Source organism: Oncorhynchus mykiss, chromosome 9, assembly GCF_057628025.1.
Source record: "Oncorhynchus mykiss isolate SJ-2025 chromosome 9, ASM5762802v1, whole genome shotgun sequence".
Classification (NCBI taxonomy): Eukaryota; Metazoa; Chordata; class Actinopteri; order Salmoniformes; family Salmonidae; genus Oncorhynchus; species Oncorhynchus mykiss.
The window spans coordinates 21,157,738-21,174,403 of NC_143030.1; the positions used below are offsets into that span (position 1 = coordinate 21,157,738).

A 16,666-nucleotide genomic window follows, 5' to 3' on the forward strand; every position below is an offset into this window, starting at 1 on the left:
AAGAAACAGAGAGAGGAAGTTGGTACAGAATGGGAGGAAACAGAGAGAGGAAGGAAGTTGATACAGAATGGGAGGAAACAGAGAGAGGAAGGAAGTTGGTACAGAATGGGAGGAAACAGAGAGAGGAAGTTGGTACAGAATGGGAGGAAACAGAGAGAGGAAGTTGGTACAGAATGGGAGGAAACAGAGAAAGGAAGTTGGTACAGAATGGGAGGAAACAGAGATAGGAAGTTGGTACAGAATGGGAGGAAACAGAAAGAGGAAGGAAGTTGGTACAGAATGGGCGGAAACAGAGAAAGGAAGTTGGTACAGAATGGGAGGAAACAGAAAGAGGAAGGAAGTTGGTACAGAATGGGAGGAAACAGAGGGAGGAAGGAAGTTGGTACAGAATGGGAGGAAACAGAGAGAGGAAGGAAGTTGGTACAGCTGCATATGTTAAAACTGACGTCATTTATATCGATATGTTGCCAAGCAACAATAACGAAGCTGGGGTAGATAACCGGTTGATCACACAATGTGTGTGTGTGGACTGAATGGGTACCTTTAAATAGAGGAACAGTGAAAGGATGCCTGCTGAGACAAACCCCTATAGGAGAGATAAGGAGAGAGACCTGACAGGGTCTATCCACAGGGTTACATCTGAGAGTCTGGGCCTCACAGGAATACATGAACTCTTTCTCACACACACACACACACACACACACACACACCACACACACACACACACACACACACACACACAGACACACACACACACACACACACACATACACACACACACACACACACACACACACACACACCACACACACACACAGACACACCACACACACACAATAATGAACTCACGACCAGATCAGAGTGGTGCTTAAACATTTTTTTTTTAATCAACATTTTTCCAAAGCAGGAATGTACTAGTTTTCCCGTCTCTGTGGGGGTGTGTTGGAGTATAGGAGGAGAGGAGGAGGTCGAGAGGGGTCATAGTGATGGGGGGAGGGGGGAGGAGGGGAGGGAGGGAGGGGGACACAAAACCCATCTCACACATTAGTGTCCCAATACAGTCTCAACACGCCACGTACAAGAGCCAACTCGCTCTCTCTCGCCTCGCCTCGCTAGCTATTGGCACAAAGAAACACACACCACACACCACACATCATCAGAGGGGTGAGGGAGGAGGTGGTGTGCGTTTTCACAAAACAGGAAACCTCTCTTTTCGATAGGAGGATCTAGCTAGCGTCCATGAGAAAAAGCACATTGAGAACAGTCCAAAGCAAACAGTGAAAGAGAGAGACAACCTGCTAGATAAACACTGACCGACATGAAAACTAAAAACCTAGAGCTTTGAGTCCTGGAGGGAGATTCTTCCCAGAGAGAAAGAGAAGAGAGGGGGATGGAGAAGGAGAAGAGAGAGACAAAACCCACTGGGCACACACTGGTTGATTCAATGTTGTTTCCACGTCATTTCAATGAAATTACGTTGAACCAACGTGGCATAGACGTTAAATTGACGCCTGTGCTCAGCGAAGGAGCCATTTCTTCAGAGTAGCAACTCCACAAGTTCCAGAAAGAAAATTCAAGTGTTAATTTCTGTGGCAGTGGCCACCTTGGTCAAATAATGTAATTTCAGTGTCGGATGATTACAGAATTCAGACACCAGAAAAGAGTTTGCAGTTCATTCAGACACCAGAATAGAGTTTGTAGTTTTTTCAGACACCAGAATAGAGTTTGTAGTTTATTTAGACACCAGAATAGAGTTTGTAGTTTATTCAGACACCATAATATAGTTTGTAGTTTATTCAGACACCAGAATAGAGTTTGTAGTTTATTCAGACACCATAATAGAGTTTGCAGTTTACTCAGACACCAGAATAGAGTGTGTAGTTTATTCAGACACCAGAATAGAGTTTGTAGTTTATTTAGACACCAGAATAGAGTTTGTAGTTTATTCAGACACCAGAATAGAGTTTGTAGTTTATTCAGACACCAGAATAGAGTTTGTAGTTTATTCAGACACCAGAATAGAGTTTGTAGTTTATTTAGACACCAGAATAGAGTTTGTAGTTTATTTAGACACCAGAATAGAGTTTGTAGTTTATTCAGACACCAGAATAGAGTTTGTAGTTTATTTAGACACCAGAATAGGGTTTGTAGTTTATTCCGACACCAGAATAGAGTTTGTAGTTTATTCAGACACCAGAATAGAGTTTGTAGTTTATTTAGACACCAGAATAGGGTTTGTAGTTTATTCAGACACCAGAATAAAGTTTGTAGTTTATTCAGACACCAGAATAGAGTTTGTAGTTTATTCAGACACCAGAATAGAGTTTGTAGTTTATTCAGACACCAGAATAGGGTTTGTAGTTTATTTAGACACCAGAATAGAGTTTGTAGTTTATTCCGACACCAGAATAGAGTTTGTAGTTTATTCAGACACCAGAATAGAGTTTGTCGTTTATTCAGACACCAGAATAGAGTTTGTAGTTTATTCAGACACCAGAATAGAGTTTGTAGTTTATTCAGACACCAGAATAGAGTTTGTCGTTTATTCAGACACCAGAATAGAGTTTGTAGTTTATTCAGACACCAGAATAGAGTTTGTAGTTTATTTAGACACCAGAATAGAGTTTGTAGTTTATTCAGACACCAGAATAGAGTTTGTAGTTTATTCAGACACCAGAATAGAGTTTGTCGTTTATTCAGACACCAGAATAGAGTTTGTAGTTTATTTAGACACCAGAATAGAGTTTGTAGTTTATTCAGACACCAGAATAGAGTTTGTAGTTTATTTAGACACCAGAATAGAGTTTGTAGTTTATTCCGACACCAGAATAGAGTTTGTAGTTTATTCAGACACCAGAATAGAGTTTGTCGTTTATTCCGACACCAGAATAGAGTTTGTAGTTTATTCAGACACCAGAATAGAGTTTGTAGTTTATTCCGACACCAGAATAGAGTTTGTAGTTTATTTAGACACCAGAATAGAGTTTGTAGTTTATTCCGACACCAGAATAGAGTTTGTAGTTTATTCAGACACCAGAATAGAGTTTGTCGTTTATTCAGACACCAGAATAGAGTTTGTAGTTTATTCCGACACCAGAATAGAGTTTGTAGTTTATTTAGACACCAGAATAGAGTTTGTAGTTTATTCCGACACCAGAATAGAGTTTGTAGTTTATTCAGACACCAGAATAGAGTTTGTAGTTTATTCCGACACCAGAATAGAGTTTGTAGTTTATTCAGACACCAGAATAGAGTTTGTAGTTTATTCCGACACCAGAATAGAGTTTGTAGTTTATTCCGACACCAGAATAGAGTTTGTAGTTTATTCAGACACCAGAATAGAGTTTGTAGTTTATTCCGACACCAGAATAGAGTTTGTAGTTTATTTAGACACCAGAATAGAGTTTGTAGTTTATTCCGACACCAGAATAGAGTTTGTAGTTTATTCAGACACCAGAATAGAGTTTGTAGTTTACTCAGACACCAGAATAGAGTTTGTCGTTTATTCAGACACCAGAATAGAGTTTGTAGTTTACTCAGACACCAGAATAGAGTTTGTCGTTTATTCAGACACCAGAATAGAGTTTGTAGTTTATTCAGACACCAGAATAGAGTTTGTAGTTTATTCAGACACCAGAATAGAGTTTGTAGTTTATTTAGACACCAGAATAGAGTTTGTAGTTTATTCCGACACCAGAATAGAGTTTGTAGTTTATTCAGACACCAGAATAGAGTTTGTAGTTTATTCAGACACCAGAATAGAGTTTGTAGTTTATTCCGACACCAGAATAGAGTTTGTAGTTTATTTAGACACCAGAATAGAGTTTGTAGTTTATTCCGACACCAGAATAGAGTTTGTAGTTTATTCAGACACCAGAATAGAGTTTGTAGTTTACTCAGACACCAGAATAGAGTTTGTCGTTTATTCAGACACCAGAATAGAGTTTGTAGTTTACTCAGACACCAGAATAGAGTTTGTCGTTTATTCAGACACCAGAATAGAGTTTGTCGTTTATTCAGACACCAGAATAGAGTTTGTCGTTTATTCAGACACCAGAATAGAGTTTGTCGTTTATTCAGACACCAGAATAGAGTTTGTAGTTTATTCAGACACCAGAATAGAGTTTGTAGTTTATTCAGACACCAGAATAGAGTTTGTCGTTTGGCTTGAGGTTGTTTTTGAAAGTATATTCCTGTTGGTTGTTTATTTGTACTGTAGACAGGACAGACACATACACACATACCAAGATGATGGTAGAGTACACACAGACCGGGGAGAAACTCTCCCCAGATTTTGTCAATTTCTCTTAACACTTTCTAAGTTCAAAAAGTATAATGTGAACAGATAACACAGCATACAAATTATATGAAACAGAGAGAGCAGTTGTCATTGTAACACATTTAACAGCAATTTTCCAAATGAAGCTTCTCCAACAGGCACATGAATAACACACACTTTGAGTGAAGCTTCTGGAACAAACACACCCCTGTTGAGCATGAGGGATATTTCAAAATATGGCACAGTATCTATTGTCTTCTATTTTGTGTGAGTACGTACGTATGTATTCAAAGGTTGTTGTGGCTGTGTTGGTCTAACACTTGTCTCAACAATACAGCGGCTAGCCTGTACAACATCACTGATCACACGGCATTGAAAAATGTTTTGTTCTAGAAAAAGGAAGTGAAAACGGGTATCATTAGACAGGCTTATAGTGAGACTGACAGGAGCTGTGTTTGAGGAAAAACACCCGCACGCACGCACACACGCACACACGCACACACGCACACACGCACACACGCACACACGCACACACACACACACACACACACACACACACACACACACGGAGGACAAAACCTCTTTTCATCCTTCCGTCACACACAGAGGTTGACTTAATCATGGGTAGAAAGCCAGGACTGTGTGAAAAATAGGGAGTCACATGAGAGCAGTCAGTGTGTGGTGTGTGTGTGTGTGTGTGTGTGTGTGTGTGTGTGTGGTGTGTGTGGTGTGTGTGTGTGTGTGTATGTGTGTGTGTGTGTGTGTGTGTGTGTGTGTGTGTGTGAGCCAGAGATGTAGTGGTGTTGAATGCAATCAGTATGTATTTGTCCTCAGTATGTGTGTAAAATCAGCGTATTCTTTTGTATGTATGTATGTATGTATGTATGTATGTATGTATGTATGTATGTATGTGTGTGTGTGTGTGTGTGTGTGTGTGTGTGTGTGTGCGTGCGTGCGTGTGACAGTGAAAGAGAATGTGAGAGGGATCAGTGTGTCTGCAGAGAGAGTGTCTATCATTATAATCAGCTTAAAGAGTGTGTGTCTCAAATATATAGCTGTTGTGAGGTAAAATGTCTGTCTATCTGTCAGTGTGTGTGTGTGTGTGTGTGTGTGTGTGGGAGATTAAATCTCTCCTCCTTATTCCACAGTGAGGTTTCCCCCCTGAAATCCATTTCAGTTGCGTGTCCGTTCCTCTCCTCCCTCCTCCTAGGGTTCATCACTCCTTCGCAGCACTCCATTAAAGGAAAGACTCCTATCCTTCGCCGCAGTCATCGCTTTGCGCTCTCTATCCTTCCCAGGGATCCTTCTCTCATCCCTCATTTCAACTCCTATCCTCCTCCTCTTCTTCCATCTGTTCTCGCGTTCTTTTTCTTTCTCAGTGTGTAACTCCTTCTTCAGTTTTTTCCTCTCCGTCTTTTACCAGAAGTTCTGTTTTCAGTCACTCTCTTTTCTCCCTAGACAGTGACTCCGGTTCACCTTCTTGCTTTTCATTTCATTTATTTTGGAACCTTCCCTCGTTTATTTCCCGCCTTGCTTTTTCTTGTGTGTTCAAAAACGTTTGAAAAAAAAAAAAACGTTCATAGATGGTTTCTACCTCAACAACTTCCACAAACGAGGTCTAAACTTCAAAAACTACAGCATATTACAAGAACTATAAAAATATACATAGGGGTGGGAGGCCCAGAGGGAGACAGGGAGGGAGGAAGGGAGGGAGGAGGCGATGAGAGAGAGAGGGAGAGACCTCAGTTCGCCAGGAAAAGAAAAACAAAGGGATTCAATTAATTTACAACTCAAAGGGGAAGGAAATAAGGTCATGTTTCTAAAAAATAAACCAGCGGATAAAAAATATCTAGCAGTAACAGTGGAGTTTTACAAGTGGAGGAATAAAAATGAAAAACAATAGAAAACAAGACGTCTAAAAATGACTTACTGGATATTCATATATATATATCATCTATAAGTGTTGATAGCGATAAAAAAATCTCACTTTCTTCCTATATTCGCTCACTTTTTTGAGTTTTGGTTTTTAAGACAAGTCTAAAGAACAAACACACACGCACATTCTCTCGCACGTAGTGTATACACAGAGAAATACAGGCATACACACACACACACTGACACACAAAACACACACATACTCGCTGTACTAAAGCACACTAACTGCACACACACCTGTACGTGTAGCAGTGTCATAATTATTATCCTAGTCTCACATACACAAGCACACACACGTTATTAAAATATACAAGAATCTGAATGTCACTAAGACTCAATTGGTCTGACCTCTGGCACCTGAGCCTGATCACGTGGCGAGAGAGTCAGAGGCCCCTGGTCCAATGAGAAACCATACACACACAAACAAACAAACTAACATTAGGGGACACAGTCTGTCTCAGGGGCCAGTCAAGGGCCAGTCAGGGGCCAGTCTCAATAGGTCTGCTATAGCACAGCACTGGAGATACAGACAGAGTTCTCTGGTTGGTTGGTAGTTGGACTGTAGGGTCCGAGTCCCATAAGGCCATGCTGTGGCGTTACTAGTGTGTGTTCTCTCACACTAGCTTGGTGTGTGTTCTCTCACACTTGTCCTCATGGTGTATAGGGCGGGACTCTTCTCTTCAGCTCTGGATGGGGGGTTTCGATTTGCTGTGAGAAAGAAAGGGGTCGTAGCCCAGAGTACTTGTCATTGCTGTCCTCTTTAAAGGGCCCGGGAGGGGGGGGGGGGGTTATATACTAAACCTTCACTTGGCTTAGTGACACAGTTGAGTGAAGAGTGGTGGGCGTGAAGGATGGCCACTTCAGTAAGCTAGACACACACACCTGTGGCTGTGGCTGGGATTGGATAGGGCAGTTCATATGCTGTATAGTGCCCTAAACATCTGCTTTTGGAGTAAGTCATTGAGGGACTGTTGTAGGTAGGTTGTAGGTGGTACTGTACTGTATAGAACAGGGTATGTTGTAGGTAGGTTGTAGGTGGTACTGTACTGTATAGAACAGGGTATGTTGTAGGTAGGTTGTAGGTGGCACTGTACTGTATAGAACAGGGTATATTGTAGGTAGGTTGTAGGTGGTACTGTACTGTATAGAACAGGGCATATTGTAGGTAGGTTGTAGGTGGTACTGTACTGTATAGAACAGGGTATATTGTAGGCAGGTTGTAGGTGGTACTGTACTGTACTGTATAGAACAGGGTATATTGTAGGTAGGTTGTAGGTGGTACTGTACTGTGTAGAACAGGGTATATTGTAGGTAGGTTGTAGGTGGTACTGTACTGTATAGAACAGGGTATATTGTAGGTAGGTTGTAGGTGGTACTGTACTGTATAGAACAGGGTATATTGTAGGTAGGTTGTAGGTGGTACTGTACTGTATAGAACAGGGTATATTGTAGGTAGGTTGTAGGTAGTACTGTACTGTATAGAACAGGGCATATTGTAGGTAGGTTGTAGGTGGCACTGTACTGTATAGAACAGGGTATATTGTAGGTAGGTTGTAGGTGGTACTGTACTGTATAGAACAGGGTATATTGTAGGTAGGTAGTAGATGGTACTGTACTGTATAGAACAGGGTATATTGTAGGTAGGTTGTAGTTGGTACTGTACTGTATAGAACAGGGAAGGGTGGTAGTTGGTGGTACTGTAGGTTGTCATGGTGACAACCTTCATACTTTGTAGTAGATGTTGGCTGGGCTCTGGGGGGGCATCTCCTGGACGATGTAGACGGGGTGGCCGTAGTCCCCGCTCACCTTCTCGTAGTGAGGGCAGTACGCCGAGTCCGAAGTCCGCAGGGGGATGATGATGTCACTGGGTTCCGAGCCGTTGTTATTCCCGCTCCCGTGCCCGCCCCCGTGCCCACCGCCGTGCCTCTTGGGGCTGGTGAGGGAGGACAGCGACAGGGGTGGGTGGTGGGACTCCGAGTGCTTGGCGTGTCGCCGCCGGTAACACACCACGCAGATCACCGCGGTTACCAGGAGGAGAAAGGCGGAGCCTCCTGCGGCGCCGGCGATGACAGCCACGTTGGAGGGGGGAAGGGGTCCGTTCTCACCACCCGTGCCTCCTGAACCACCGCCGTCACCGCTAGGAATCCTGGGATGAGTGGTGTTACCAGCACCACCTGTAAAATGACACAATAAATGTTTACTTTAAAAGGATACTTTGGGATTTTGTCAATGAGGCCCTTTATCTACTTCCCCAGACTCAGATGAACTCCTGGATACCCTTTTTGTCTGTGTGCAGTTTGAAGGAAGCAGATAATTGCCCTCATTGTCAACGTATCTTAACGGGGACCAACATTGTTTTAAAAATATCCATATCTACTCCCGAGTGGTGCAGCAGTCTAAGGCACTGCATCTCAGCGTTAGAGGTGTCACAACAGACACCCTGGTTTGAATCCAGGCTGTATCACAACCGGCCGTGATTGGGCGGCACAGAATTTGCCCAGCGTCATCCAGGTTTGGCCGGTGTAGGCTGTCATTGTAAGTAAGAATTTGCTCTTATGTGACTTGCCTAGCTAAATAAAAAAATACCAGCCTACTGTTTGTTGATCATACATTCTCTACCGAAGCTCTCAGAAGGGCAGAGAAGCGGGCAAATGTTATAGCGGAGAGACGTGTTTTGATAATGCAACCTATGAATTACAGAATAAAGTTGGGAATTTTCATGCGAGACAGTAGTCAGGATTTGGGTTTCAGTGGGATTGGGACTGGATCAGAAAATTGCCTAGGCTCTAGAACAGGAGAAGAATAGAATAGAATTTTCCCTCATGCCTTTCTGGATTGTTAACAGACAGCCTATCTAGTGAATTGTGCATAGGTCTATCAAACTGTCTGAAGAGTCACAATGACAGCTGAAGGAGGCACGCGTTATTTAATAGACTATTCTGTAAAGGTTTCCTGTAGGGTTTATTGACTGCATTCGGGTCGCGTGTGCAGTCGGGAGTGTCAATTATATATGTGCTTTGAATGAATGGCAATGTGTGAAGCATATACGCAAGGATAAAGGCTTCTATGTGACAACCTGTTTGGATAATGTGCTATTTCCTTTTTTGCTAATTTGCTGCTGCGTTATTGCGACATTGTGGAAAATGTCATTTCCAGGGTCCTGTCATTGAATGTTTGTGTATCCTGGGATCCCGGTTACCCATGCTAATCCCTAGTTGGGGGTAACGTGCTTCAAAACGAATGCAGTACAGTAATTAAATTACCTTTGTGAATAACGACAAGAAAGTCCAACGTTCTAATATTATGTTCTTTAAACTCTTTATGTACTAAAACTCAGGTGGTGGAACCAACGTTTTGGCAACGTGCCTTTTCAGAGTGTAACCTCTTACATGTACATACTACGCGCCAATAAACAGTCTACACCACAGCAAGGTGACTAACAGTCTCCCTTCAGTTATAGTGGCACGAACACGAAAGGCTACACCAGGAGGAATGCAGCAAAAATGCAGCCAATGTGACCGTGACCATATGTGGTCTGTCTATCCACATGAATAAGTGGATGGCATTGGATATAAGAGTGTTTGGAATGTTCCTCTGTGCCCGTGGAGAGGCCTACTGAGAGGCTGGCTCTGGCTTGAAGCCACAGCAACCTACAGTGTGTGGATCAAGGTAGCGCTACATCCCTTAAGCCTAACAACGCTGTTTACGTAGCATTAACGCTATCCACATGAAGGAGCCCGAATGGTTGGGTGGTTTATGCGGTGTCCCAAATGGCACCCTATTCCCTATGTAGTGCACTACTTTTGACCAGGGCCCATAGGGCGTTGTGCAGGACTCTGGTCAACAGTAGTGCACTATATAGGGAATAGGGTGCAATTTGGGAAGTAATCTGGGTCTCTATAGCTTGAGACCACACGGTGAAGCTGCCTGGTTGGAACCTGGTCCCAACCGCACGGTCCGACCGCATGTACGGTTACGGCCCAGCAGGTGTCTGGTGGGTTTGGGACCCCCTGTGAGGAGTGGTCGTGTTGCCCGTGCGAACGTTGGTGCTGGTAGCGTTTAGGTTGGTAATGCGAAGCGCGGCAGTGGGATTGGGTTATCATTATTCTTGGCACATTCCCCACTCATTTTCTCTCTCCTCCCTCTCTTCTCTCATCTCGTCTTCCCCTCACTCTGTGGCTTTCCCTCTCTCTGGGTCATTGTGGACATAATAACATCCCCCCCCTCGGCTCGCCCTTTCATCACCCCCTATTGCGAGCTCCCCTACCGCGTACACAGGACTAACTGACTGACTGACAGAGAGGCAAAACGCTAATACTAGTCGCCAATTCCACTCTCCCCCTCTCGCTTTCTTCCCTCCCTTCCCCTCTCGTTCCCTCCATCCCTCCATTACCCAAACATCTCTCTCCATTACCTCCTACTCCTTTCACCAGCTCTCTCTATTATCCTCATATTCCCTCGTTCTCCCTCCCCCTCCCTCCCCACTCTCTGTCTCTTTCCTATTCAACAGTACAGCCATCTAGTGTCCCTCCCTCTCGCTTCTCTTCCCTTTTCAGTGTTTATCCTCTTTCTCTTTCAACAGCTAAAGCCATCTTCTTCCCTTCTCACTCCCCTTTTCTGTCTTCCGTGCTTTCTCCATTACTCTCATCAGTTCTCTCATTTACACTTCACACTAGAGAAATGGCCTGCGTGGGAGCATCCCAAATGGCACCCTATTCCCTACATAGTGCACTACCTTTGATTAAAGCCATATGGGCCCTGGTCAAAAGTAGTGCACTGTATAGGGACTAGGGTTTAGTTTGGGACACAGAATATGTGTCTGGGACAGAACAACCCAGCACACAAAGAACAGGTCAACAAGCTCCCTGCCATGAGGCAACATCCCGCTCCTCTCCTCTCCTATCCTTTCATCTTCCTCTTCTCTCCTCACGCATCAGCTACCCTCCACACCTCTCCTCTCCTGTCCTCTTTCCCCTCCTCTATCTCCCTCTCCTCTCTGCTCAGATTTATAATTTTCCTCTCCTCTCTTCTCTCCGCGGACCAACAGAAACCAGGCCGCCCAAACTAACGACCATAATAACTCTTTCAAATTGCGCCCCCGGTCTCCCCCCTACTCCCCCCTCTCCGGGTAGCTATTAGTGCTGTCGTTCCTCGCCTGCGCCACTTAGCTCTGAGGGAAGGAGAGGAAAGGAGCGGATGGACAGAGAGAGGGATGAGAGCGATGGAGGGATGGAATTAATAGAGACCCCACAGATGTTGCTGGCTCGTATCCTCCATCTGTCCTTTTTTTACCGTCCCTCATTCTCTGTCGCTTCCTTCCTCTCTCTACTCACTCGCTTTTTTTGTCTTTTTGGTTGAAGTTTGTCCTCATGACAGTGTAAGTGTGTAAGTTCTTCCACACCCCTCTTACCTGTATTTCTGGTGTTGGTACGGCCCGCGCTTTGGTCTGGTTTGGCAGGTTTCGGGGGCAGTCCATAGGGGTCTAGCAGAAAAAAACAGGGGTATACCCCGGTCAAGATAACACAACCTCAAAACAGGTACACCAATAATAAGATCTCTGTGGCGCTAATGCAACGCCTCTGGGGCCCATTAAATGAAACTAAATATTGATCGTCCTCCAACGTCATTTTCCAAAAGAGCTATCCAACGAGATTAAAATAGGATACTTAAAGAGTTTCCATTTGTAAAATGACCACAATGAATATAAAACTGTAATAAAAGCCCATCATCTCCAATTACCACACCATCCCATCTGTCAGACAGGGAACAGCCCCACTGAAGTGCTAGGCTGCGTCCCTATGGGCTCTGGTCAACAGTAGTGCACTATAAAGGGAATAGGGTGCCATTTAGGACACTTAATATCCTCTAGCCATGGCTATGACAGAGTCTCATATAGATTTACTGAGGGGGACATAATAAACGTCCCTATTGTGCTGAGTACACAGAGACTGCACAATGTACAGACACACGCGGACACACAGTCTATGTGCAGAGCTATAATTCTACACTAACTGACATTTACAGAGGTTCATACACAGTGGCAGGTATTATTGGTCAACGGGCCCTCTGATGAAAGACAGCCAATCAGAACTTGGCATGAGGGGAGTTTGGATCAATATGACTGCTGGGGCTGCTGAGGGTGGACTCTAGTGTGTGTGTAGGAAAGACGAGAGAGAGAGAGAAAGAGAGACTGTGTATGTTTCTCAGAAAGTGTACGTTTCTAAAACTGTGTAGGTGTGTGTGTGTGTGTGTGTGTGTGTGTGTGTGTGTGTGTGTGTGTGTGTGTGTGTGTGTGTCAGAGCAGAGCTGAGCAGTGCTCCATCTCATCAGGGATCTCTATGCGGTGGCACAGTGTTTGTTAAGACGACGAACAGAGCAGACATGACCTTTCAGACACACAACATATAACACAGAGAGAAGAGGAAGAGAAGGAGAGAGGACGAGAGAGAGGAGAGAGCGGGGGAGAGAGAGGGAGTGAGAGAGAGAGGAGAGATATAGAGAGGACGAGAGAGAGAAGAGACAGAGGAGAGAGGAGAGAGGGAGAGAGAGAGAGAGAGAGAGAAGGAGAGAGGGAGAAAGTGAGGAGAGAAGGAGAAAAAAAGGAGAGAGAGAAGGAGAGATGGGGTGAGGAGGAGAGAAAGGAGTGGCGAGAGAGAAAGAGAGAGAGAGAGTGGGCAAGGAGGATGGCGTGGGGTGGGGGGGAGAGGGAGGTATTGAGGGAGAGAGTGGGGGGTGGAAGGAGCAAGGAAGATGGGTGGGGAGGGAGGGAGGGAGGGAGGGAGGGAGGGAGGGAGGGAGGGAGGGAGGGAGGGGGGAGGGAGGGAGAGTGAAATAAAGAAAAAGGGAGGGGGAGAAACGGAGAGCAAGGGGAGAACAAGAAAGGTGAAAGAGAGTCAATGATGCCGGTTTTCATTGAACCAGCAATGAAAGAAAGAGAGAGCGAGAGAAAGAAATAAAGTAGATATAGAGGGAGTGCTATGCATCTCCTCTGGGTGGGCTGTGTGTGGAGAATGATGGAGAGATAGAGACAGCAGCAGCACTTCCCTCTCAGGATAAGAGCTTCCACAATACGCACAACAACACACAGAGCAGATAACACTGTTGGGGAAATGTGTGGGAGAGAGGAGGGAGTGGATTATATTATGAGGAGTGTGTGTGTGTGTGTGTGTGTGTGTGTGTGTGTGTGTGTGTGTGTGTGTGTGTGTGTGTGTGTGTGTGTGTGTGTGTGTGGACGGGTGTACGTATGCGTGTGGGGTGGGGTAGAGGAACGAGGGATGAATGGGTGGGGTGTTCAATGAGAATGCCTATGTGGGTAAAAATGTATTATTTGTGTGTGTGTATTAGTGCTGAGCGATTAACCGAAATGTGGGTTATTTATCCGTTTTTAAACTAATTGAAGTTGGTTCAATTATTTGAATTCCATGTAGTTTTTCTGTGAGTTCAATGCGGACATTACACAGATCCAGCCTGAATTGTTCGATGTAGTAGGTAGTTGTAGTTTCCAACAGGCCAATATTCTACATAGTTTAGTACATACAGTGCCTTGCGAAAGTATTCGGCCCCCTTGAACTTTGCGACCCTTTGCCACATTTCAGGCTTCAAACATAAAGATATAAAACTGTATTTTTTTTGTGAAGAATCAACAACAAGTGGGACACAATCATGAAGTGGAACGACATTTGTTGGAAGACAAATCTCCGTCCCAGTCTCAGGTCTTTTGCAGACTCCATCAGGTTTTCTTCCAGAATGGTCCTGTATTTGGCTCCATCCATCTTCCCATCAATTTTAACCATCTTCCCTGTCCCTGCTGAAGAAAAGCAGGCCCAAACCATGATGCTGCCACCACCATGTTTGACAGTGGGGATGGTGTGTTCAGTGTGATGAGCTGTGTTGCTTTTACGCCAAACATAACGTTTTGCATTGTTGCCAAAAAGTTCAATTTTGGTTTCATCTGACCAGAGCACCTTCTTCCACATGTTTGGTGTGTCTCCCAGGTGGCTTGTGGCAAACTTTAAACAACACTTTTTATGGATATCTTTAAGAAATGGCTTTCTTCTTGCCACTCTTCCATAAAGGCCAGATTTGTGCAATATACGACTGATTGTTGTCCTATGGACAGAGTCTCCCACCTCAGCTGTAGATCTCTGCAGTTCATCCAGAGTGATCATGGGCCTCTTGGCTGCATCTCTGATCAGTCTTCTCCTTGTATGAGCTGAAAGTTTAGAGGGACGGCCAGGTCTTGGTAGATTTGCAGTGGTCTGATACTCCTTCCATTTCAATATTATCGCTTGCACAGTGCTCCTTGGGATGTTTAAAGCTTGGGAAATCTTTTTGTATCCAAATCCGGCTTTAAACTTCTTCACAACAGTATCTCGGACCTGCCTGGTGTGTTCCTTGTTCTTCATGATGCTCTCTGCGCTTTTAACGGACCTCTGAGACTATCACAGGGCAGGTGCATTTATACGGAGACTTGATTACACACAGGTGGATTGTATTTATCATCATTAGTCATTTAGGTCAACATTGGAGATCCTCACTGAACTTCTGGAGAGAGTTTGCTGCACTGAAAGTAAAGGGGCTGAATAATTTTGCACGCCCAATTTTTCAGTTTTTGATTTGTTAAAAAAGTTTGAAATATCCAATAAATGTCGTTCCACTTCATGATTGTGTCCCACTTGTTGTTGATTCTTCACAAAAAAATACAGTTTTATATCTTTATGTTTGAAGCCTGAAATGTGGCAAAAGGTCGCAAAGTTCAAGAGGGCCGAATACTTTCGCAAGGCACTGTAAATGTGGTAATTAACTACAATGACCACAATCCATTGCGCATCTACTTGTCCAGTATGTGTTTTTTGTATGCCTGCTACAGAAGAGTCAGAATGCACGATTGTGAGAGCAGCTGTTGCTTCGTGAGGCATCTCTACCTGAAAATACATGATCTAAGTATGATCGTTGGTACTCAGCAGTCATAAAAGTATGCCTTCTTTAACTTGAAGAACTACAAAATAGTGTTTTTGTCAGACAGCATAAGGCAGCAGCTCTATAGAGATGAGACCCTGAATAAAATAATAAAGTCATCTAATAAAACAAATGTAATAAACACAACAACTGAAGTATTTTACTAAAGTAAAGTAAAGTGAATAAATGATGGTTAATAAGTGATAAGCAGTAATGGACAGTCACTACCATCATGGGACTTTTATTCATTGTTTTATTCTGTGCTGTTACAGCCTTCAACCCAAATAATCTAAACCGTGAGAATTTTTGAATAATCGAACCGACACAGAACTGACCTAGCGTGTGTATGTGTGTGTAAAATTCTACTGACCGCTGTATTTATTTGTGTGTTTACAACCAAGTATGATAATGTGTATCGAAGAGAAAGTATGACTTTCATCTAAAACATTGGCCTCTCTCCGTCACCCAAGGGCAACGGCAGCAGTAGAGTCATTAGCAGGGCCAATAGAGACCCTTTCCTCGCCACGGTATATATACAGAGCCAGGAGCTGCACCAGTGGTGTTGATACCCAGAAAGAGCAGCCTACACCCTACCCTGGGAGCAGCCAGGTCACCAGTGGTGTTGATACCCAGAATGAGCAGCCTACTCCCTACCCTGGGAGCAGCCAGGTCACCAGTGGTGTTGATACCCAGAATGAGCAGCCTACTCCCTACCCTGGGAGCAGCCAAGTCACCAGTGGTGTTGATACCCAGAATGAGTAGCCTACTCCCTACCCTGGGAGCAGCCAGGTCACCAGTGGTGTTGATACCCAGAATGAGCAGCCTACACCCTACCCTGGGAGCAGCCAGGTCACCAGTGGTGTTGATACCCAGAATGAGCAGCCTACTCCCTACCCTGGGAGCAGCCAGGTCACCAGTGGTGTTGATACCCAGAATGAGCAGCCTACACCCTACCCTGGGAGCAGCCAGGTCACCAATGGTGTTGATACCCAGAATGAGCAGCCTACTCCCTACCCTGGGAGCAGCCAGGTCACCAGTGGTGTTGATACCCAGAATGAGCAGCCTACTCCCTACCCTGGGAGCAGCCAGGTCACCAGTGGTGTTGATACCCAGAAAGAGCAGCCTACTCCCTACCCTGGGAGCAGCCAGGTCACCAGTGGTGTTGATACCCAGAATGAGCAGCCTACTCCCTACCCTGGGAGCAGCCAGGTCACCAGTGGTGTTGATACCCAGAATGAGCAGCCTACTCCCTACCCTGGGAGCAGCCAGGTCACCAATGGTGTTGATACCCAGAATGAGCAGCCTACTCCCTACCCTGGGAGCAGCCAGGTCACCAGTGGTGTTGATACCCAGAAAGAGCAGCCTACACCCTACCCTGGGAGCAGCCAGGTCACCAGTGGTGTTGATACCCAGAAAGAGCAGCCTACTCCCTACCCTGGGAGCAGCCAGGTCACCAGTGGTGTTGATACCCAGAATGAGCAGCCTACTCCCTAC

At 44.7% G+C, this 16,666-nt stretch overlaps 1 protein-coding gene across 1 annotated transcript in view; it reads right to left on the reverse strand.

Moving 5' to 3' along the window:
* Positions 1-5,693: 5,693 nt before the first annotated feature.
* The window catches only part of LOC110531650 (ephrin-B3), a 113,754-nt gene continuing 102,781 nt past the window's right edge, over positions 5,694-16,666 (reverse strand). The window contains exons 4-5 of the mRNA XM_036987496.2: positions 11,625-11,696; positions 5,694-8,388 (exon numbers count right to left, since the gene is read on the reverse strand). Coding sequence (XP_036843391.1) covers positions 7,937-8,388; positions 11,625-11,696 — 524 coding nt within the window. The 3' untranslated portion in view covers positions 5,694-7,936. The remainder of the gene's footprint in view (positions 8,389-11,624; positions 11,697-16,666) is intronic.